The sequence below is a fragment of the Mytilus edulis genome, chromosome 2 (genome assembly GCF_963676685.1).
Source record: "Mytilus edulis chromosome 2, xbMytEdul2.2, whole genome shotgun sequence".
In the NCBI taxonomy this organism is placed as follows: Eukaryota; Metazoa; Mollusca; class Bivalvia; order Mytilida; family Mytilidae; genus Mytilus; species Mytilus edulis.
Window position 1 is genome coordinate 64,396,589 of NC_092345.1, and position 23,268 is coordinate 64,419,856.

Here is a 23,268-nt window from a genome sequence, read left to right on the forward strand (position 1 = left end):
TTGAAAAAAGGGGGTCCATTCTCCAGCACCTGTGGACAAATTTAGTCCGTTTCGTTGTAATAATTCCTGAAATGAGAGATGGTATTAAGCTAAATCGTGTAGAAATTCAAAATTTTGAGGGGTTCCGAAAGAAAAAGCAGACGCGCGAAGATAAGTGAAATGTAAATGCAATCAGTTAAAGTTGTCATCCTGCTTGGCAAAAGGATAATATAACATCAAACTTCATAGGTCATGAGACAGAAATTATATATCTTTGTATGAGAACATGATTTTTCATTGAACACGTGAATTTCTTCATCCCTCATTTATTCATAAATCTGAATAAACCATGTTTAAGAAAAAAGATATTTCAGTTTAAAGGTTGATTTCTTCATGTGAAAACACAAAGTAATCCAAAATACTTGTCCCCTTCTCTCTGTACATCAAATTTGCTGTTGATAGATACAAAGTCATAGGACCTGTGAGGCTGTGCCTGTGATGGTTTTTCAGTTGGAATGTGAGCCTTTGCCATCAGTGTCGCTTTGCGTCTGTTGTTGTTCGTCTGTAAACTATTTGAAAGATCTTCTCTGAAACTACTGAATCAATTCCAACCAAAATTAAGCTGAATGATCTTAAGAGTATCTAGAATAAAGTCTGTGTTTTATTTTCTGTTTGTTTTGTAAAAAAAACATGGCCACCAAGGCTAAATATAGAACATAGGGGTAAAAACCCAGTTTTAGGCATACATCTCAAAAACTCTAGCATTAAGAGCAAATCAGACAAAAGGGTAAAAATGTTTATACACTCTATATATATAGTTCTATATCAGCCCTGAAATTTTCAGATGAATCTAACAACTCATTGTTGGGTTGATGCCACTAAATAGGGCTTTTTACTGTTAGTTCGACCATATTGCAACACATGACATCGACTCCCTAGAAATGGTCCAAAGAAGAGCTGCCAGATTTGCGACATCAACATACAGTCGAGAACCAGGGACAATTACAAATATCATGAAAACCCTAGAATGGCCAACGTTAGAATCTAGACGGAAATCCAGTAGACTAAGCATGTTCTACAAAGCAACACATGTAAGGCGGCAGTCAACATACCATTATACGTGAGAAGACCATCTACGTCAAGAAGACAATACCATCCAGAAAAATTCACTCAGATCCGTACCTCCACAGATGCCTACAAATACAGCTACATACCACGCACCATCACCGACTGGAACAGCCTGCCTCTTTAAGCCTTCCAAGCTACATCTCTGGAATGCTTCAAGGAGCAACTTCAGAGACTGCAGTTGTAAACAGAAACCACCTGTTTTTATCCAATTTTAATTGCACTTGTAAATACTGAGCACGCAGGTTGACGTTTGCACAGCAGTATCTGCGTTATGGATTTCCACTGCCGATCAATAGTGTAGATGTAGATTGGATATGGGGCAGATTTTTTAGAAAGAGGTGGAAATAGTATGAAAGTATTGGGAAATCCTATGCATGTTTCCAAGCAGCTTCTGTGTTTTAATGATGATTTCCCGTATTTTTCTCACCATTTTTACATTCATTAAGAAAATCTGCCCCCTATCCAACATGGACGAACTGTGAAGAGCCCTATTGGTAATTTTTATGGATATTTTGCAGTTTTTCATTATAATATCTTGAATTGTGATTACAATGTATTATAGACAAAGATAAAGTGTAAACAGCAAAAATATTCAGCAAAGTAAGATCTTCAAATAAGTACTATGATCAAATTGTCAATTGGCCCCATAGGGAGTTATTGCATTTTTAAAGATAATTTAACACAATTTGTTTATCTTGTTTTCTAACTTTAAAAAATATCTTCTCTGAAACTAATTAACTGAACCAAACTAAACCAAACTTAACCTGCATTCTTTTTAGGTTATCTAGGATGAGGTTAGTGTTTAGAAAACATGGCCGCCATGGCTAAAAATAAAACATAGGGTAAAATGCAGTTTTTGACTAATGTCTCAAAAACTAAAAGTATTTGGAGCAAACTAGAATAAGTTTAAGTGTTCATTAGGTCAAGGTCTACCTGCATGGAAATTATCAGCCAAAATAAGGTATCTGATTTTTAGGTTAATAAACCGTTATTGCCCCTCAATTGATGTTTGTCATTTTTCTAGTTTTCAGTTATTATCTTTATAAAGATAAACTGTAAACAGCAAAAAAAATTCAGCAAAATAGGATATACAAATAAGTTTTATGACTAAAATTGTCAATTGACCCCTTAAGTTTTAAACACAATTTTTCACAATTTGTTCATCTACTACTAAGTTTGCTTGTTTATTAAAACATTCTCCTTTGAAACTGCTGAATCAATCTCAACCAAACTTGGGCTGAATGAGTTTCAGAGTATCAACACTGTAGTATAAATTTTGTATATTTTTCCTTGTACATTAATGAACGTCAAGAAACAGCCACTGTGGCTAAAATGGAACCCATAGGGGTAAAATGTATTTTCTGCTTTTGAAGAAAATATGACATATACAAAGAACATTTGAATGGCATTTTTAAGCCAGTCAATAATGTATTTTGAAAAGCAAAAATAATCATTGATGATTGAAAGAATTAAGCAAAAAAGAAAAGGTGAGTGATTCAGGCACTTGAGAGCCTCTTGTTTAGCTCCCTGCCCTAATAGGCCATGTGAACTTTTGCAATTACTTGGTGTCCATTGTCGTTCAATCTGTTTTCTTTAAACTTTTTATAAAATCTGAACCTACTGGGCCAAATGTTACTTGGATTTCCCATACAGAAATCAGAACATACTTTGTCCATATATATATATATGAGTTATTGCCTTTAAATGGAATTATATATATCAAAATTGCATTTTCTTTACCAGAGGCGGATGTGATTGACTTTAGGTTTTGAAGAACCTCTTGTATTCATATTTTAATAGATTTTATTATTGAATTACGTTTTTTTTTAGATTGACAATGGCTGATCTTTCCCTTTGGTCATGGAGGCATGACTTTGATAATAGATTTGTGTATTACCTAACTGGAGGCATTAGTCTAATGTATGTAGTGACACTGGTCATGATATACTATGGTAATCCCAGGACAGTGAGTACACTTTACCCTTTTCAGTAACAAACTATATCAATCCTAGAGAATTGACTCGCAAAAGACTATTCAGTGATAAATTTAAGTTATCCCAGAGTAGTGAGTACACTATGCCATATTCAGTGTCAAACTTTATTAAACCTACAACAGTGAGTACACTATACCATAATGGCATTTTCAGTGACAAACTAAGTAATTATAGAGCAGCGAGTACACTTTTACATATTAATAGTCCGGCGGCTACAAGCATATTTCAGACGAATTGTGCACATCCTGCTACAAGCATGAAATTTGGCATAGATCTTCCTCAACTATTACTCTGTCATTTCAGATAGGGAGGCATTTGAAAAAAAAATGTCTCACTTCCGGTAAAATCCAAAATGGCGGACATCATACTTAAATCAGCCCTATATCGAAGGCTATTAAGTGAAAAGGTGTTATTATCATGCTACTAACATAATATTTGGTATCAACCTTTGTTTTGTTCTACTTTTGGATATATGATATAGATAAGATGTCTTCAAAAATCCTACTTCCGGTAAAATCAAACATGGCGGATATAGTACTAGAATAAGCTTTTTTTAGGGAGGGTAATTAAAATGTGTTTTGATGTATTGCTACTATCATTATACTGGGCAGGAACCTTTCTTTTTTGCCTCTCATGGATACAATGTAGAAGACATATCTCTTTAAAAACCTTACTTCCGGTAAAATTTAGAATGGCGGACATAGAAATATCAATTTTCTATTTTAATATTCAACTTTTTTCAAAATGTAAAGAAAATGTTTTTTGTTGGGGTTTATTTTGCTTGTCATTAAACTATTGGCTTCAAGTTATCCTCAAAACCACTAAATTTTTTCTAATGTAAATTTTTAAATCACACTTCCGGTATTAAAAAAAAACCATATGGTGGAAATTTCAAAAATGAGTCCTCAATACATATCTTTGATTTAGAGTTTTAGATAGATTGGTTAAAACAAAATAAAATTACTGAAGTACTAAAACATTTTTCAAATTATTACTATTAGGCTGAAAATACATGTTTATTCAGTCACCACAACATGTAAACAAAACAGTGCACGGGAGACCCGATTTTCCACATTAACAACGACCGCGACATCCTCTGTATCTGTATCTGTATCTGTATGAATTCGTTGTCAATACCAATTCTGGCTTTAATATAACAGTTTGAGAGAGCGCCGCCGATTTATTGACAAGGAGTAAGAGCAGATTTGACGCTCTATACGCTTGATTTGCGCACTACAGTGTCGTCTTGCTGATTCGACGCGATCACTGTCTTTACAAAGAATGAGTTTGAGTAAGAGTGATTCTCTACTTGCTTTTCCACAATATTTGTTGCGTGGTATTCTTCGAACTTCTTTGCAGTTATCATGTTATGTTTCTCTTAGGACGTGCTTTTTGGAGAAATTCGTCTGGTTCAATAGTGGGAATCAGCCCCATAACCACTTTGTACATAAATATCAACTTCTAGCTTGTTCGTCTTGCAATTGTCTGGAGGTCTTGTAGTTCCAGTTTGGCAAGCATATTGGAGACACACCTGCCATCTCTTGACTTGTAACCTATGGTGATAAATCTTGCCGCTTGACGTTGTATCCTTTCTACTTATTTATGTTTGTTACCATGTTGGGGTCCCTTACTATGGCTCCACATTCCATCGTTGATCAACGAGCGAGATGTAAGCTGTTTTTTGCCATCTTGTGGGCAGTATTTCAAGTTTCTTCTTTGAAAGCCTAGTGTTGAATTAACTTTCTTTGCCACGTTTAATATGTGGGTGGTCCATTTGAGGTCTTTCGAAATTTGTAGGCATAGGTACGGGTTATGCTTGACTTGTTGTAGTATGTGTCCATTTAAACTGTAGATTTTATGGCTTTTGTTTCTGATGCTTAGGATGTAGCATGTTTTGGCATTGAACCGCATTCCCAAGTACATCCACAATGTACAAGCTTCTGACAAAATGATGAGGCCTTAGAAAGAGTTATTTAAAAGTTATCCTCTCTGTCCCTTCGCCATTCATAAGCGCTTGAACTGGGTATCATTAAAGTCAATTCCAAGCTCGTCCCCCTAAACACCTGCCTTATTATATTGCACGTTTTACCCTCAATTAGTCTTCCCTTTTGCGCAAATAGTTATTTTCTTGATTCGTTAACCATGTTAACCCCATCTGATAAGTTTGTGTGATCTTACAGTTAAGCCTTGGTGATTTAGCCTGATCAATCATCATTCTTTATGTCAAAGTCACATCTTCAAATGCCATCAATGTCTCCCACACAGTCTTATTTTCCTTTTCAAGCAACCAGAGAACCATATCCAACTGGTAAAGACATGGAGCACAATAAGTGTGTGTAATCACTCATTGCCAGGTGCATTTGTAAATATATTTATCCAAAGCTTTTTGCCCTCCCAAACACAATTCATAGTTCGTCTACCCCTGTCACGGAATAGCGAAACAATAGCGACTATTCGAATCATGACTCGTGCAAGTTCGTGGTTCATTGCATCAAACATAGGCACCATGATTATATTGTGAGCCTCTTAATGTGAACATGGTGATAAACTTGAAATACATCTTGAGGTAGATAAGATAGAATATCCTGAGCACTTGTTATAAGAAGCAAGAGCTACATTTAGGGAAAAGGGAATACAAATACACTGACGAATCAAGAGTCAAAACAAGATTACAACAATAAGAAAGAACTTTTAAGTTTTCATTCGCAACAGCTTGCTCAATAGATTTAGAGGGAAAGGCAGTTGTAGCAACAATTACTCAGGATGTTCTGTGCTATCCATCACATGGTGATGTTTCAAGCTTAGCATCATGTTCACGTAAAGAGGCTGACACTTGAATCAAGATGCATGTGTCTGATGCAGTGAAACACAGACTTAACTGAGTCATGACTCGAACATTCGATACTGATGTTGCTGTCATTGCGGTTTCGCTTTTCAGTGACCTAGGGGCAGACAAACTTTGGCTTGCATTTGGAAAGGAGGAAAGCTTCAGATATATATGTATCCATGACCTTTCAAATACACTAGGCATTGAGATATTACACGTTTGCTGGAAAAGGAACTGCGTTGGTGACATGGATGGTGTTTAAAGATGTGACTCTATCATTTAGAATGATGATTGATCAGCCAACATCACCAGATATGGATTTGACAATGTCATTGATAGAATGATACATGGCTTTGTTGTACGATCGAACAAACTTATCAGATGGGGTTAACGAAGCAAGAAAAAATGTGTTTTTGGAAGAGGAAATACTTATTGAGGCTATTCCCACGACTCGGTCTAGTCTTTTTCAGCAAGTAAAACGTGCAATATACCATGGCATATGTGAACGAGTAACAAGCTTGGTATTGGTTCCTTTTCTTACTAGTCCATCCCTTATGAATGGCGAAGGGGAAACATTATCCATGGCACCCTTTTGAACAACTCTTTTGTGAGGCCTCTTAATCTTATTAGGAGCTTGTACATTATAGATGTAGGAAACAATACCACGATCTTTGTAAATTTGGAAAATAAGCTCTCCGATTGTGAGTAAACATGTATATATGTGGCCATAAATAAGTCATTCTAAAGATGTTTAACAACTTTAGTGATTTTATTTTGTTTTAATCAATCTATCCAAAACTCTTCATCGAATATATGGATTGAGGACTCATCTTTGTAATTTTCGCCATATTGATTTTTTACCGGAAGTGTTAATTTTGTATTGAAACATATGCAGCTGAATAGAATAAGTGGTTTTGAGGATGACTTAAAGCCAAAAGTTTAATGACAACCCCAAAAAATTCATTTTATTTACAGTTTGAAAAAAGTTGAATATAAAAATGAAAAATTATCAATATTTCTATGTCCGCCATATTTGATATTACCGGAAGTAAGGGTTTTAAAGACATATGTCTTATACATTGTATCCATGAGAAGCACCAAAGAAAGGTTCCTCCACAATATAATGATAGTAGCAATACTTTAAAACACATTTCAATTATCCTCCCTGAAAATAAGCTTATTGTAGTACTATATCCGCCATGTTTGATTTTACCGGAAGTAGGGTTTTTGAAGACATCTTATCTATATCATATATACAAAAGTAGTACAAAACAAAGGTTTGTACCGAATATTATGATAGTAGCATGTTAATAACACCTTTTCACATACTAGCCTTCGATATTGGGCTAATTTAAGTATGATGTCCGCCATTTTAGATTTTACCGGAAGTGAGGCATTTTTTTCAAATGCCTCCCTATCTGAAATGAAAGAGAAATAGTTGAGGAAGGTCTAGATGCCAAATTTCATGCTTGTAGCAGGATGTGCACAATTTTTCATAAAGCCGCCGTACTATAAGGGACAAACTACACTAAACCCTTTTTAAATGACAACTTTTCAACCTTTTTATTTGTGTAGTGTTCCTGAGTTTATTAAATTTGAGAAAGTCCCCATAGTGGAGGTTATGTCTGTTCTTAACCAGAACTTAGTGATGATTGTTTTTTTTTTTATGTGTATTTTCAGCCGAAAGTAGTTGATGTTCGTCCTTTGGAGGATATGACACAAGAAAAGAAACTTCATAAATATTTACTGATAGTGGATACATCACAAAGACCAGGTTAGGTATTAATTAATAAGAAAAAAATATAATTTTAATCAAATGTCATATATTTTCATTAAATTTAAAGTCCTTTAATTTACAATTCGGACACAGCAAGGTTTTGTGATGTTTTTTTTAGTGTCTAGGAATAATTTGGTTCTATCAAAAAGAAATTATTTTTGTGCCTAAATTGTTATGAAATGAAATACAGCTTTTTGACTGATATTTATTATATTGTTCTAGTAATAGTACCTTTCATTTTGTGAACTAAAGTTGAGCACACCCTAGAAGGTGTACTTGTAATGTCCATATTTAATTTTGTTTTAACCAATATCTTCATTCATAAACATGTTTTTGTCGAGCCTTGACTTTTGTCAAAAAAAAAACTGTGAAGCCTTCGACTTTTGTCGAAAAAAGCAAGACATAGCGATCCTTCATTCTGGCGGTGAGGGCAGCGTCCACAAATATTAACTCTGGTTAAAGTTTTGAAATTTTAATAAATTTCTTAAACTATCCTGGATTTCTACTCAACTTGGACAAAAGCTTGTTAATGATTATAAGATAGTATCCAGATGTAAATTTTGTAAAAAAAATCTTGTTTTTCTGTATTTAAGTTATAAATGGACTTAGTTTTCTGCCTATTAACATTACATTCACTCTGTGGTAAACTTTTTTAAATTTTGATAACTTTCTTAAACTACCCTTGATTTCTACCAAACTTGGACAGAAGCTTGTTTATGATCAAAAGCTAGTATCTAGAAGGAAATTTTGTAAAAATATATTTCCTGTTTTCTGTACATACTTACAAATGGACTCAGTTTTTCTTCCAGTTACGTTACATACAATCTTCACTTAAAGTTCTTAAAACATTTTAAGATTCATAAGGTAGGCAAGACCCTGGGTTCCGCGGACCCTTCTTTTTTAAAGAAATTTTTGCTAGCACTGCATGTAATAATCCTAAATGTATCAAGCACCAAATTTTCAAATGTTAGAGTACAAGGGGAAATTCTGTGGATTTAATTTCCGTTTGTTTAGCATAGAAACTACAGAAGGGAACATAATTAATCAGTAAATACTTTTTGTTTAATTCTTTTTACATTGGTTTTCAGGTGTAAGTTGTACCAGAGAAACAAGTATTTTCATTCAGCTGACTGGTGAGAGGGCGATTTCTAGTTACTTTAAAGTTGCTGTATTTGATGAGGGAAAGTTTATCTTCCAGAGAGGATGTAAAGACTTGATACTGTTTAGAATTAAAGGTATGAATGTATTAGTATTCCAGATACTCAGTCTGCATGGTTAGCCACTAGTCCGATGCCCCAGACTAGCAAAATTTCATTCAAACTAGTAAGTTTTTTCAAAACTTTGTTTGGACCAATAAGAAAAATGTCAGAATATTGGTCTTCAGACTGGTAGTACAAAAAGTTTTTGGTGCAGACTTGATACTACAATAGAATACAAAAGAAAGGTAATGTTTTCACATAATGTCTGGCATATAAAAGTTCTGCAGTGGTGTAATAATGCTTTGAAATTTTACTTGTAGGTTTGAAAAGAAAAGGTTACGTTTGTTTTCTTTTGTGATACCCAATTTCTGTCCCTCCTTTCCTTGAAGTTTGTGTGTTGCAGCTTTCTCAGGAATTGAATAAGACCTTCCTGAAATTAAAATAAAATATAGGTCTGTATGTGAGCATGCAGTTCTGTTTAATGGGTTTTTAAATTCCTTTCTCATCAACTTTCTGTTTTACTTATATATTCTGACACATAATGACCATGCATGAAATTTTCTTTCATCACATTTTTAAAGCAGCTTCCTGAAATTATGTTAATTTATTCAGAAATACATATCTGTTAATTATATAACAATTCAACCATATTTTTTTTTTTTGCAGAATATCTTGGACAAGTTATTGAAGTGAAGATGCTAGTCACTAATTTAAAATGGTAAATCACAATAATAAGATTAGACAATTTAGAATTAACTTTAAGAAATGATAGTGTACAGTAAAGATTAAGTCACAGTCAGAGGTGACGTCAGGCAGATTTATGAGAATGGAAGATCCGCATCAACTCAGATGATTACATTTGTTCCGATAAAAAGCCCATGATAAAAACAGTTTGATCCCATTTTGCCTATACTGCATATTTTAGTTAAAAAAGTGAAAAGACAAATTGAGAATTGTACTAAACCTAAATGGGAATTGCACTATGGCAAAATATGCATGTACTAAGGCAAAATGTGAATTGTACTAGGACAAGAATAGATAGGAATTGTACTATGGCTAGATTAAAATTGCACTGAGGCAAAATGACTCTTTGAATAACTATAAATCAAGTGTTTTTGATAAATGAACAAATCTACTCTAGTTTTTTTTTTGCAGGAGACCTGAAAAGGTTGAAGTTGTCAAAACATCAACAGGAGAAAGGTTTGTTGTACCTGTAAGAGTTGTCTACCCTGGTAGTACATCATCATCAGAGAGTGGAACAGTTTATCCTGTAGCAAAAAGAAAGTAAATATTTGAATGATATGTACAGTAGTTAAATGTTTTGAATTATTTTATGTTCATCATAAATTAATATATTTATTAGTGCCACACAGATAATTTATAGAAGGCCTTCAGTAAAAAGCTTTTTGACCACAAATCATATCCACTCTTTTTACTGTAAAACCTATTTATGAGCTCTATGAAAAAATCAAGATGTTATATTCTGTTTTTAATGAGAATTCTGCAGGTACAGTCAAAATCCTAACCAAATATTTGTATCTTTGATAGAATTTAGTTAAAGATTAAATTAATTATTGTAACAATATCACTGACTTTATAATATACAAGGTATACAAACATTTCATTCATTAAAATCTAAAACATCTTTGCAAACACAGGCATAACAAAATGTAATAGGAAGCTTAAGGGACCAGAGAAACATCAAAGTCCAAAAGGGTTCACACCAATACATTATAACATGACTACACAAATGCATTGAAGCAATATTAACTGATTAGTTTTCTTATTCCATTTCAGTATATGTAAGGTTGTATTTCAATCAGTGTTGCAGTATCACCATTGGATATCCATGGCTTTAGGCCCTAACAAATTTGGGGCCTATACTGGTACCATGAATATACTGTTGATATTTTTTGGTATTTCATCACTTCTTACGAGTACCTTGATTGTTTACATCCTAATTCAGCCTGAAACTAGAGACAGTGTCTACATTGATATGTATACATTTACATGGTGTAGCTTTGTTACTGGCATGACTTTTGTATCAGCAGCAATATTTGAGTTCATGTTACGCAATATTAGGTCTGGATTTTTGCCTGACATTGTCAAATTTAAAAATCAAATGAATGAAAACGAGGAAAAGCCTACAAAATCTAATCGCCTGCATACTTATTTAGAAGAGAAAAAGTACAATTTTACGTCAGAAACAGAAATTAAATCAGAAGGGAGTTTTTATTCTGAAGATGACGAACCAATCAAAAGTGCCATTGACCTTCCAGGGCAGAAAAAGTTAAAACAAATAGATAATAATTCCTTTCAGAGTCAAATAAATACTAATCATGAAAACAAAGATAATAATTTAGAATCTGGAACTAGATCATGTACTAAAAAGTTTCAAGGTAGTTATAATAAAAAAAACAATAAGTCTGATGTTGATAATTACTGTTCTAAAATCTCTAGACTGGGTAGAAGTCAGTCCAGTTCTAATGATGAATTATTGGCGGTGGAATATATTCAGCCAGATTCAAAAACAGCCATTGAGTCTTCAAAACATTCCAGTAGTTTAATGAAGTATATAGGAACTCGTAACATGAGTCAAAATGCCAATGTAAGTCTTTATTCTGTTCAAAGTAGAGGTACACAAACTAACTGGAAAAGGAGGAATAAATCAAGCAAAGGAACATCACATCATGGTATCTTAGTTGATAAACGCCAAAATGCTCAAGAAATTCGAATGTATAGTAGTAGTAGAAGCAACTGGATGTCACAGTCAGATGAGGCTGTTCAAATAAAACAAGTTTTTCATACAAACTCTGACATAGTTTCTTCTGATACACCAAAACCAGCCCATACAGATTCAGGCTTAGCAATGGCAGATAATTTACCAACTGCTAATTTGAAGAAAACTGATGAAATCAAAACTTCTGAGAAAAGCATGCTCCAGCCTGAAACCAGTGGGAAACACAGTAAGGGACCACCAGTTACTTGGAGTGATATTGGAGTGTCCAAAATAGATGATAGAGGAAATAGAATTCTAATGTCAGCATCACAAGATGAAATCACAGGTAAGAAATAACTGATGATAAATATTCAGTTGCAATGTTAAAAAAAACACTAATATGAAGTGATAACATTAACGGTACTAATTTTTTCTACATCAGATGCACATTTTAACAATAAATATGAGAAAGGATCTTGCTTTCCTACTTTCCAGAGTGCAAGTTTTTATTTGTATATGGAAAATTGTTCAATTTCTTCATTTTAGAAAATTAAATAAAAAGACAGCTTGCATGCAGATTTAACAATTTTTTTACCTTTGAGGAAACTGAGGGGGAAAAAGATAAGCCATTTGAATGCTTGTCTTCCCATAAGTTCCATATCAATTTTGAAAATAGTTCAGATATTCAGTAGAAACTTGTATGAGACTATTATGATTTTACTCAATTTTTGATCTGATCCCGATAAAGGTCAAATAATTTAAAACATATTTATTTTATTATTCAGATTCTACCAGTAGGATTAACTGTTTTCAGCAATTTGTTGAGGATTGGGATGACGCAGAAATAATTTCAATTGACAATCTAAGACATGAATGTAGTGTGTTTTTGAAACAGTTGGTCAGCCATGTTGGAAAGCAAGAAAAGTATTTAAAAAAACAAATTAGACATGGTGATACAAGATGTTTTACAGGATTAGAAGTCATTGCAAATAGATGGTTTCAGGAATTAAGAACAGAGAGTTATAAATTTATCATTTATAGAGCTTTTCAGAAAGGTAATATTACACCTGTTTTTATGCCCCATTTATGGACATTATGTTTTCTGGTCTGTGCATGTGTCTGTTCGTTTGTCCGTCCGTTCGTCCCACTTTAGGTTAATGTTTTTGGTCCAGGTAGTTTTTGATGAAGTTGAAGTCCAATCAACTTGAAACTTGGTACACATGTTTCCTATGATATGATCTTTCTAATGTTAGAGTTTTTATCCCATTTTCATGGTCCACTGAACATAGGAAATGTTAGTGTGGATGGGCATCCATGTACTGTGGACACATTCTTGTTCATACTACAAAAATTGCCTGCCTTATTTTCATTTTACTTGTCTGTTAGTAGTTAGAAAAAACAATTCAGGCATAACTTTTTTAAGTTTGAATTAAAGTAACCAAATCAACAAGACATAAGTTGGGTAAAACTGAAGTGAAATCACTAAGACTGAAGCAGGCATAACTTTGGTAAATCTGAAGTAAAATCACCACCCAACCAGGCATAAATAAGGTCAATGTGAACCGACTCAAGCAGGCATAACTTGGGAAAATCTAAAGTAGAATAACCTTTCCCAACCAGACATAAATTTTGTAATTCTGACTTGAAACACCTGACTCAAGCAGACATGATTTGGTTAAATCTGAAGATACTTAGTCAAATAAGTTTTATCTTATTTATGTTTTCATGAAGTTTAAAGACTTTTTTTTATATAAATCTTATGTAATCAATTAAATTCAGTCAATTCCTGTCATATCAATGGTCCATAACAACATTCTAATAGTTTTACTGAAAGTGATCTTGTTTTATTCAGTGTTTTTTTTTCTATCAATGTTTTTACTAAGAGCTTTTGTTTTATAAACACTATTGGATAATTCCTAAGCTATAACTATGATTGACTAAGTGGTGTTTAAGATTTAAATGCATAGGGGAAGGGAGACACTAAAATTTATAAATTATAGGGGTTCCACTTTTTTTAGTATTTTGATAAGAATTACTGGTATATGATAGGCGAAAGGAAAATTTTTATATTATGGGTAATCTGGGTATTAAAAAAAAAGCCTCCCATACCCCTACCTACCCATCCGGTTTAAATCTGGAACAGCCCTATTTTCAACCAAAGTCCATCCATGTTTCAAGAATTTTTTCAATCAAATCTGTCCCAGTTTGTATGGGTGTTCTTCGACCATCTGTCTAAAACCTTAAAGTCATGAAACAAGTTTCTTGAAATTTTCATGGTTTAAAAAAATATTGGTCAATGTTGTTGTCTGTTATAAGCAGGAGATTAACTATTTTTGTGATGTGATCGTTAGTAAAGCATACGAGACAATTAAATGTGTGCACTCTTGTAACATTTATCATACAAGTAAATAATAATTTTAAAAAAAAGGAAAATTGGATTTGATGTCAGAGGTAAACTTTTTAATTTAAATTTTCTTATTGTTAACTTTCTAATATTTGATTTATACAGAAATCACTGCATGCACTTGTTTTATGTCTGTGTTTTATACCTAGAAAAAGCTAATATTCTTAACATATATTCAATTTTCAAATGCAAATACAATGTTTTATTATAAGGTGTGACAAAAGCAGTACTTAAACATAATTTAGAAGCCATGCCAGAGATCGATTGTATAATTACTTCCTGGACAACAAAGAATGTGTGCACTGTTATAGAACAATGTTCTGACAAGTTGAATATCCAGAATAGTCTTTCAAAACCTGACATTGAGGAAATATCATACAAAATAATGGTGAGGATCTACAACTTGGCTGATCGATGGTGTCCAAGGATTCTCCTTCAAGGTAAGATCTACAATTTGGCTGATTGATGGTGTCTAAGGATTCTCTTTCAAGGTAAGATCTACAATTTGGCTGATTGGTGGTGTCCAAGGATTCTCTTTCAAGGTAAGATCTACAATTTGGCTGATCGATGGTGTCCAAGGATTCTCCTTCAAGGTAAGATCTACAATTTGGCTGACCAATGGTGTCCAAGGATTCTCCTTCAAGGTAAGATCTACAATTTGGCTGACCAATGGTATCCAAGGATTCTCCTTCAAGGTAAGATCTACAATTTGGCTGACCAATGGTATCCAAGGATTCTCCTTCAAGGTAAGATCTACAATTTGGCTGACCCATGGTATCCAAGAATTCTCCTTAAGGTAAGATCTACAATTTGACTGACCAATTGTATCCAAGGATTCTCCTTCAAGGTAAGATCTACAATTTGGCTGACCAATGGTATCCAAGGATTCTCCTTCTATGTAAGATCTACAATTTGGCTGATCAAGGTGTACAAGGATTCTCCTTCGAAGTAAGATCTACAATTTGGCTGACCAATGGTATCCAAGGATTCTCCTTCAAGGTAAGATCTACAATTTGGCTGACCATTGGTATCCAGGGATTCTCCTTCAAGGTAAGATCTACAATTTGGCTGATGGAGGGTGTCCATGATTCTCCTTCCAGGTAAGATCTACAATTTGGCTGACCAATGGTGTACAATGATTCTCCTTCTAGGTAAGATCTACAATAAGGCAGATCAATGCTCCATCCAGGTAAGATCTACAGTAAGGCAGATAAATGTTCCTTCCAGGTAAGATCTACAATTTGGCTGTAGGAGCTAGGATCAGTGTTGATGTCATAGTGAAATTTTGAAATAAGATACAAAACCTCAAATACAGACTCAGTGGGTGAGTGGTCTGAGTAGGTGTTCCATATTCATCAATACCCTGTCATCAATGAGGTTCTGCGTTTGAACATGGCACATGGCAGGTGCACTTAAAACAATATTTCTAAATTAGAAAAGCCAGCATTCCTGTCTAAGGTCAATGGTTCTCTCTGGGTACTCTGGTTCATTCAATAATTTTAACTGGCCTCTATGATTTAACCAAGAAAGACAATTAACCACAAACTATCTGTTAATATAAAAAAATAACATTGACTTTCTTTATATACATGAGAAATGTTTTGAAAACATTTCAAATTTGCTATATTCCATGTTTTCTGTTGTAGATGGAAGGCAACTTGAAGAGGAAATAGGGTTCAAAACTGGACTAGAAGCAATTCTATCTTCTAAAGGTAGCCTACTTCAATTTCAGGATCTAATATCAACTTCCAGTAAGTATAGTGTATGGTATATATATACTGAGGATTCAGTTATTTTATAGCGGGTAATTTGGGTTCCAAGTTGGTGGATTGAGGAAAGATGGTACTTTAATGTGGAAACTTGATTTCTAGGTTTTTGTAGGAAATGTATAGGATTTGCACTTAATTGTTGAACACATAAATTGGTGGTTGACCTATACCCACAAAATCCTGAAAAACTGGTAGCCTACAAATAATAATGAATCTACATTAATAAATGAAAAGAATAAAGGAAATAGAAAAAATGTGAGACAGTACAACAGACCATTCCAACCACGAAAAAATGACTTATAATAGAAAGATGAAATTGTAAGACAACATATAACAACACATGGTCTGGATAGCCTGACTTGGTAGAGGCACACAAATGGTATGTTTAAATCAGTTTTACCTGTGCACAATTTACCCCCCATTGCCTATCTAGACTTAGGGTCTCCTTTAAAAATATGAAACTAACAAAACTGAACAGAATGCCTCTGATCAGCTTGTATAGTTTTTCAGTAACTTTTTTCAAGTACTTTAAGCAATTTTTTCGTACATGTACAAAATGTTTTTACATGCAGTAGTAATTAAAGTAAAAGGATTATATTCTAGAAATTGTTACTTTTTAATCATACAGAAACTATCTTATGGGGATTCTGTTTTGCATTTGACTTCAATAACTACAAGAAATTTGTAATTGTTTATTAAAACTTGCAGTGATTCATATTCAGACCCAGTCCGATAGAAATAGAAATAATAATGGTGGAATTATTGAAACTTTGACAAGTCAAGCATCAATGAGCACATTAAATTCTTCAGAATATCTGGTCCTATATACACTAGCCTCATGTGTTGTAAGATTGGCCTTCCAGAACCAGGACTGGATTCTTAGGGAAGACTGGGACAAAATAACACAAGGGTCAACACCAAGATATTTAGATGAGTTCTTTAGGCAACAACAATCGGAACTGTTAACAGTGTGGAAATTATGTTCCAATGTTGTTGATGAAGCACAAGAAGAATTAGATAAAGATTATAAAGATGCCAGTTTTGTTTATACTCAGTTTTTGGTCCGTCAGCTAGCATTGTCAAGTTTGGAAGATCTTATAAAAGATGAGGATGACAAATTCTGTGAAAGATACAAAGAATTAAGATCCAAGTTGTACAAGCAATGGAGTAAACAGGTATCTGATTATTTTTTTGTAGATATCAGCCATGTTAGTATGTGGTATTTAAATATGGTTTTCTTAACTATGTTATAACACCATACCTGATTGTTTAGAAATGAAAATTAAAATGTTGCGATTTATTAACATATATAAAAAAAAACCATTTAGTTACCACATCATGCAACTTCAAATAAAATTTTAGTACTAAATTTTATTATCGCCAAATTTTCAAAATTACCACATTTCCATAGATATGGAAACAATTAGTAGAAAAACTTCAAGAACTTTGAAGTAATTAGTGTAGCCATTTTTCTGCACTCTAGTCTTAATTTGAATGAAAGGAGATGTGGGGTATATGTCAATTGGACATCAACCCAATGACAAAAATAACCTAAAGACATGTAAAGGGCAGATGACCAGGTGTTGATACAATACTGCTAATTAATTGTTACAAACGTATTTAAAGTTGTTGATAAAAATAAACAGAAACAATCAAAGATCTGCCATCAACACAGACTATTTCAGCATATTGAAGAGTGAAATTTTGCTATTTTTTATCAAGCTTATATTTTTAACGACTGATTTTTTGTTACAGGGTTTCCATCAGACACTTAACACAATGAATTACCTACCAGAGGTATTACTGAGTAATTATGTTGCCAAAATTAAAGACAAGGACCATATCACAGATGACACCTCACCTTACTTCATCCTTAGTCAAAGTCATTCTTTAGACAGGATCAAAGCAGAACTTGGACATACCATTATGACTACTGTTAAAAAGAACCTATTTAGTTACGGTGGACGTCTATTCTTTTTAACTGATGAGTATGAACTTAAATCATTGATGGATAGAGGAGATTTTCATATTACTGAACATACTTTCATCATGGTACGTAAATAACAAAACAAAGAAATTAACCATGTAAAACAAATGAACTCTGATAGTTGGTTAACCTTCCCCCAAAATCCACAATTACTGACATATTTGTTATTACAAACATATATTGGTGGCCTCTGGCTGTTCTTTACTCATTGGTCAGGTTGTTGTCTCTTTGACATATTCCCTATTTCCATTCTCAATTTTTTATAAACAATTTTATTATAAAATATTGAATGTCACCCCTTCGTCTAGATTTTACTGAAATGAAGTTGTATATCTTTTAATGTCACAGGTATTAAAGCCCTCATTAAAGCAGGATGATATAAAGATGTGGTATGATCCAATGAGACAACTCTCCACAAGAGACCAAATGACACAGAAATTAACAACTTAGGTCAATGTACAGCCTTCAACAATGAGCAAAGCCCAAAATTATTACCGCATAGTCACCTACAAAAGGCCCAAAAATGACAAGTGTAAATCAATTCAAATGAGAACACTAACGGCCTAATTCATGTACAAAAAATGAACGAAAAACAAATATGTAACACATAAACAATCAACAACCATTGAATTAAAGGCTCCTGACTTAGAACAGACACAAACATACAGAATGTGGCAGGGTTAAACATGTTAGCGGGATACCCAACCCTCCCCCTAACCTGGAACAATGGAATAACAGTACAACATAAGAACGAACTATAAAAATCATGCAACTAGACTAAATGGAATTTGTTTTATAATGCACGAGCTCCATTCTGGTATTTTCAGAATTATTTCATCAGAAACTCTGTTTTCTTTGTCTCAAATCTATTTGCAATTGCTGGCATGTCAAGTCCTCTGACAAAGAAACACATTTTGGTCAATGTTAACCTCTCAAGGTCATTTTCAAATCTTTTTTAGCTGGTTGAACAGTTCAACTTGAACCTACTCCAAAAATACCAGACATACAACCTCAGTAGATTAGAAAACCTATTTTTATGAGAAAAGTAATGTCTGTTTATATTTGATATTTTTCTTTTCTTCAGGTGGATTCAGCAGTTGTAGAAACATTTAAGATGTTACCAGATGTAACGAATTCTTTGCTAACATGTGAAATACAGGAGTATGTAAGTTCAATGCTTGTCAATAAAGCAGTTGATTCAGCAAGACATGTGGTGATGTTAGAGAAACAGGTAAATTATGCTAAACATTTAGTTAAAGACACTGCATTGTATTTATTAGGACTTAGATCGTATCTTGTTATGGAAACTGTTACATACTGTGGATTAATTTTTTCCCCTGTATTTGCTACGTAAATGTGATCCCCAAATATGATATTCAAAGAAGAACACATTTTCTATAGGCTTTTATGTAGATTGGCATAACCAAGAAATCAAATATCTACAATTTTTTTTTTGTTGCAATCCACAAAATTGGTGTCCACACAAAATAATTAATAGACAACTTTCGAGTTCGATGCATATCCGTCAAAAACTCTGGTTTTCGTGAACATCATTTGTGCATTTAGCGGCGTCGTCACTTCCGTTTCAATGTTGAGCGAGTGGTTGGAAAACTATAATTCTATATTGTACGAATTATTCAGCAAATTAAATTCTCAAAATTGACAATCAGCACTGCTGTCATTAGGGAATTGTCATTAAGTACCTACAGAACAACCATTATTTCTAGTTTATCCTGCACAATGACGATCACTAAGACGCTTGATGAACGTAAATAGTGCAGGGATACAGGCGATCCCCTCTATCTGGTAAATGACGTCATAATTGACGAGTTTTTGCCGGTGACGGATGAACTCGAAAGTGGTCTATTCACAGTAGGGATTGCTTTCTTTGTAGCAGTAATAATTAAGAAATACTTCAACGTAATGTTATGAATCTTATAAACCATGTATTTTACCATAAAACACAAATTTAGTTCGAATTCGGGTGATGTCACTTTTACAGTTATGTTCCTTTATAAGGTTTTATGGCATGCAGGGGCATCATGTGTGTCAAATGGACACATTCTCCATTTATTACTAGTAATGGATAGATTATTTATTACTAAATTGTGTTAAACATTAGTAATAAGGGTAGCCAGGTGAGTGACAAAGTCTTCTAGGTTTTATTAGTAACACAGAAAACAAGATAGAAATATGTTTTTTTTATTTCAGATAGAGAAGCAGAAACATGAACCAACCAAGATCAATATGACAGAATTTGCATCAGTTGCAAAATGTAAGAAGTTGTAATGAATAAGGCATAATATTTGGGAAACATAACCTATTGATTATTGTTGATAATATTTTTAGATAACCAGGCAATTAAAAGTACATGTTTTCACATTTATTAAAGTACAAGTAAGATGTATTACACATTTAGACACATTTCACTAAATACATAAGGCCAGACTTATTATTTTATCTTTACTTCCGTATTGCTGTTTCTTGGTAAAAGATTAATATTACTAATGAAGAAAGCAATTGAAAATGAGTAGGGTAAACAACAAATTTTATTTTTTTCCTGAGGATTTTGTAACAGTCGGCGGGAAAAATAAAAGTAAGAAGCACTCCTTTTATTTTTATTCGGAAATCGGGAAAGGTGGAGTAAGTGGATCTTGTTAAACAGATAATAAAAAAAATTCTGGCCTAAAAAGCAAACTAGGCTGCACAGTGAATATGCTTTGAATATTGAATACTCTTATTTGCATTAAAAGTATTTGTTATATTTTATCATACACATGTACATTGACCATTGAACTAGACATATCCCATCACTTCTGCAACTTAATAGCTATATGTCATATTCACATGGTAATAATATCATGACCAGCTATTGGCATCACTATATATAATATACATGATCAGGACATACCCATATTATTTTACTTTAAGCTGGTACCCAACACTTTCACTAAAATTAATTTGGGTCGTTTAATTTTCAAAAAAATTTGACGAAGTATTAACTTTGACCCTTTAACAAAAATATAAAGATTTCAAAAATTTTGAACCAACTATTTTATCAGAAAAAATTACACTGGTTATTGCAGTTTGACAAACACCAATTTTGATCACCGAAAAGCCTGATATTCCCTTTAAAACACAACGTAATTAAAATGTTTAGATGACTTTACAGAGTTATCTCCCTGTAGTGTTAGGTACCACCTTAAGAAGGCTAAAATTTATGCTCTACAGATGAACAAAAAGTGTCATTTTCTTAAATGGGCATCGTCTATGCATACCTATTAGCATACATGTTTTTTTTAAAACATGTTTATTTGTAGTGAAATGGAACCAAATCATTAGATAAGTTTGTTTCAGCCCTCCTCAAGATGAACACAAGCTTATAACTATATTTTTTATTGCCAAGATAAAAGCCTGCGTTTTTCATCATGCATTTGTTATGGTGAATAAATATTAGCATTTTGAATAATGCTTAGAATTTACATGTTAGAAATTACAAATTTAACAAGTATTATTTAATTTCAGCATTAGGACCAATGGTTCTATTCCTCAAAAATGTTAAAGCAAGGAATACAATAAAACCAAAGGACTTTGTAGCCAAGATGGAAAACAAACACACAGATTTTGTGGCTGTTAATTTACAAAATGTTTATGAGGCTGGTTTAATTAGAGATGATGCAGCTTTGGACAGGAGCATTACTCCCAAAATTTTATATGAACTTGAATGGGATGTAACGAACGAAAATAAGAAATGTTTGCCCCACTTTGTTAAATCATGGTTAGTTGTTATTTTGTTTACTGGAATTTTCTTTAATTTGATGTATGTAACATTTGTTGGAGGGCAACTGTCCCTCGATCAGATAAAAGCATGGTTATTGTATTGGCTATGTTCTGTTACTGCATATGGATTTGTTCTTCTTCCTATTTTAGCAATAGTAGTTGGACTTGTAGTTTATCTAAAGCAATAAATATGGAAAAAATACATTATGGTTTTTCTTTTTTCACTGGACCAAAGTTTCTAAATGTCATTTGAAAATTTATTGGACTTTTGGTCTGTAACACAACATCAAATGAAAATAAGAGAATAAAAGGAAGTAGCTGAAAAATCTTAACCACATCCTAAAATTTGATGCATTATTTGGTACTGACAAAAAGATCAAAGTAGCATTAGTTCAAATATTTTTTGGAATAATATCAAGCTTGCCTCAACAAATTCTGCAATAGAAAAATGTCAAGAATAGCTTTGTGATTAAGTGCCAATTATATCAAATGTCAGTTCAAGCATAATGTTATATCTCATGGTAGCATGGGTGTCTTTTCTTAAAACATACAAGAATAGTTTATTGAATGCATATATTATATAGTAAATAAAATAAAGCACATTTTGACTGCTGAAAAATTTCTTTTTATATTGTTTATATTGTTTAACCTCTCGTCCTTCCGTCAATCTGTCCATCCCATGAATATTGTTCTTCGTATTTTTCTTAGGAACTAAATAACAAGAATTTCTGAAATTTGGTTTCATGGTTTATATAAGTTAGCTGTACTGTGTGATGCGTTTTCAGAATCATCACTCATCAACTTCCTGTTTATTGAACACTTAATCATTTTACATGTGACATCAGAGTTGAAAATTTACTTCACATTTTTCTCAGGAACTATATTACAAGGATTTCTGAGATTTGGTTTCAGGGTTTATATAAGTCAGCTATACTGTGTGATGCGTTTTCAAATTCATCACTCAACAACTTCCTGTTAACTATCAAGTATTTAGGCAGGGGTATCCTCAGTGAGAAGTAGCTCACAGTTATTAGATAATAAAGAAGCTTGTCATATGGAATAGAATTTCTCTATAGTATATAACCCTACATGTCTCAAATGCTTGTGGTTTCACTAACAAATGAAAAAGTTGACAGTCAGGAAAAAGGCACTTTTAATTGACTCTAGCAAAGATAAAATAACAAATACACCAAATTCATACAAAACAAGTAAAGGATAAAGAAATTTGAATAGTAACTTGTGCCTATTTTGGTTGTGCGAATGAGCTGTGTTCCTGAGAAAGCTTGAATTATTAAAAGAATACCTGTATGGTTTAAAGAATGTAGGACAGAAAGTCACAGGACAAAAAGTCACAGACAAAAAGTTACAGGACAAAAAGCCACAATTCAGTTTTGAGATTTTTTTTCTTTGAACAAGAAAAACATTTATTTTGAAGAAAAAAATTTGGTATTTTTCTTGAAGTTTTATATTTGAAGCAACTTTGTAATTAAAATTTATTCAATAATTGTCAACAATGATCAAATGGTTTATTCCTTGAATGCCAACATCCTTTGATATACCGACTATTTACCTGTAAAATAATGTTGGCGTTCGAGGAATAGGTGAAGAAGTTATCACAACAAAAGTGCATGCTTATGAAAACAATCATACTAATTAAACAGATAGGTAATATCAAATTAATTTTTTACAAGTTGTTGAAAATATT

The 23,268-nt window shown here is 33.0% G+C and overlaps 1 protein-coding gene across 1 annotated transcript; it reads left to right on the forward strand.

Moving 5' to 3' along the window:
* The first annotated feature begins 116 nt into the window (after window positions 1-116).
* Window positions 117-21,765, forward strand: LOC139512668 (uncharacterized). The gene is made up of 15 exons (XM_071300458.1): window positions 117-255; window positions 2,938-3,073; window positions 7,609-7,702; window positions 8,794-8,940; window positions 9,571-9,622; window positions 10,060-10,188; window positions 10,702-11,969; window positions 12,409-12,678; window positions 14,240-14,467; window positions 15,674-15,778; window positions 16,505-16,971; window positions 17,552-17,848; window positions 18,868-19,014; window positions 19,995-20,058; window positions 21,309-21,765. The coding sequence occupies exons 2-15, from the start codon at window positions 2,945-2,947 to the stop codon at window positions 21,749-21,751; spliced, it is 3,840 nt and encodes a 1,279-aa protein (XP_071156559.1). The 5' UTR covers window positions 117-255; window positions 2,938-2,944; the 3' UTR covers window positions 21,752-21,765.
* The last annotated feature ends 1,503 nt before the right edge of the window (window positions 21,766-23,268 follow it).

What these genes read in the sequence shown, in the direction of transcription:
- LOC139512668 (XM_071300458.1), top strand. Translation starts at nt 2,945, where the DNA reads ATGGCTGATCTTTCCCTTTGGTCATGGAGGCATGACTTTGATAATAGA. An exon ending in GGATACATCACAAAGACCAG is followed by an intron (nt 7,703 to 8,793) that starts GTTAGGTATTAA and finishes ATTGGTTTTCAG; the next exon opens with GTGTAAGTTGTACCAGAGAA. An exon ending in CTGAACATACTTTCATCATG is followed by an intron (nt 17,849 to 18,867) that starts GTACGTAAATAA and finishes TCTTTTCTTCAG; the next exon opens with GTGGATTCAGCAGTTGTAGA.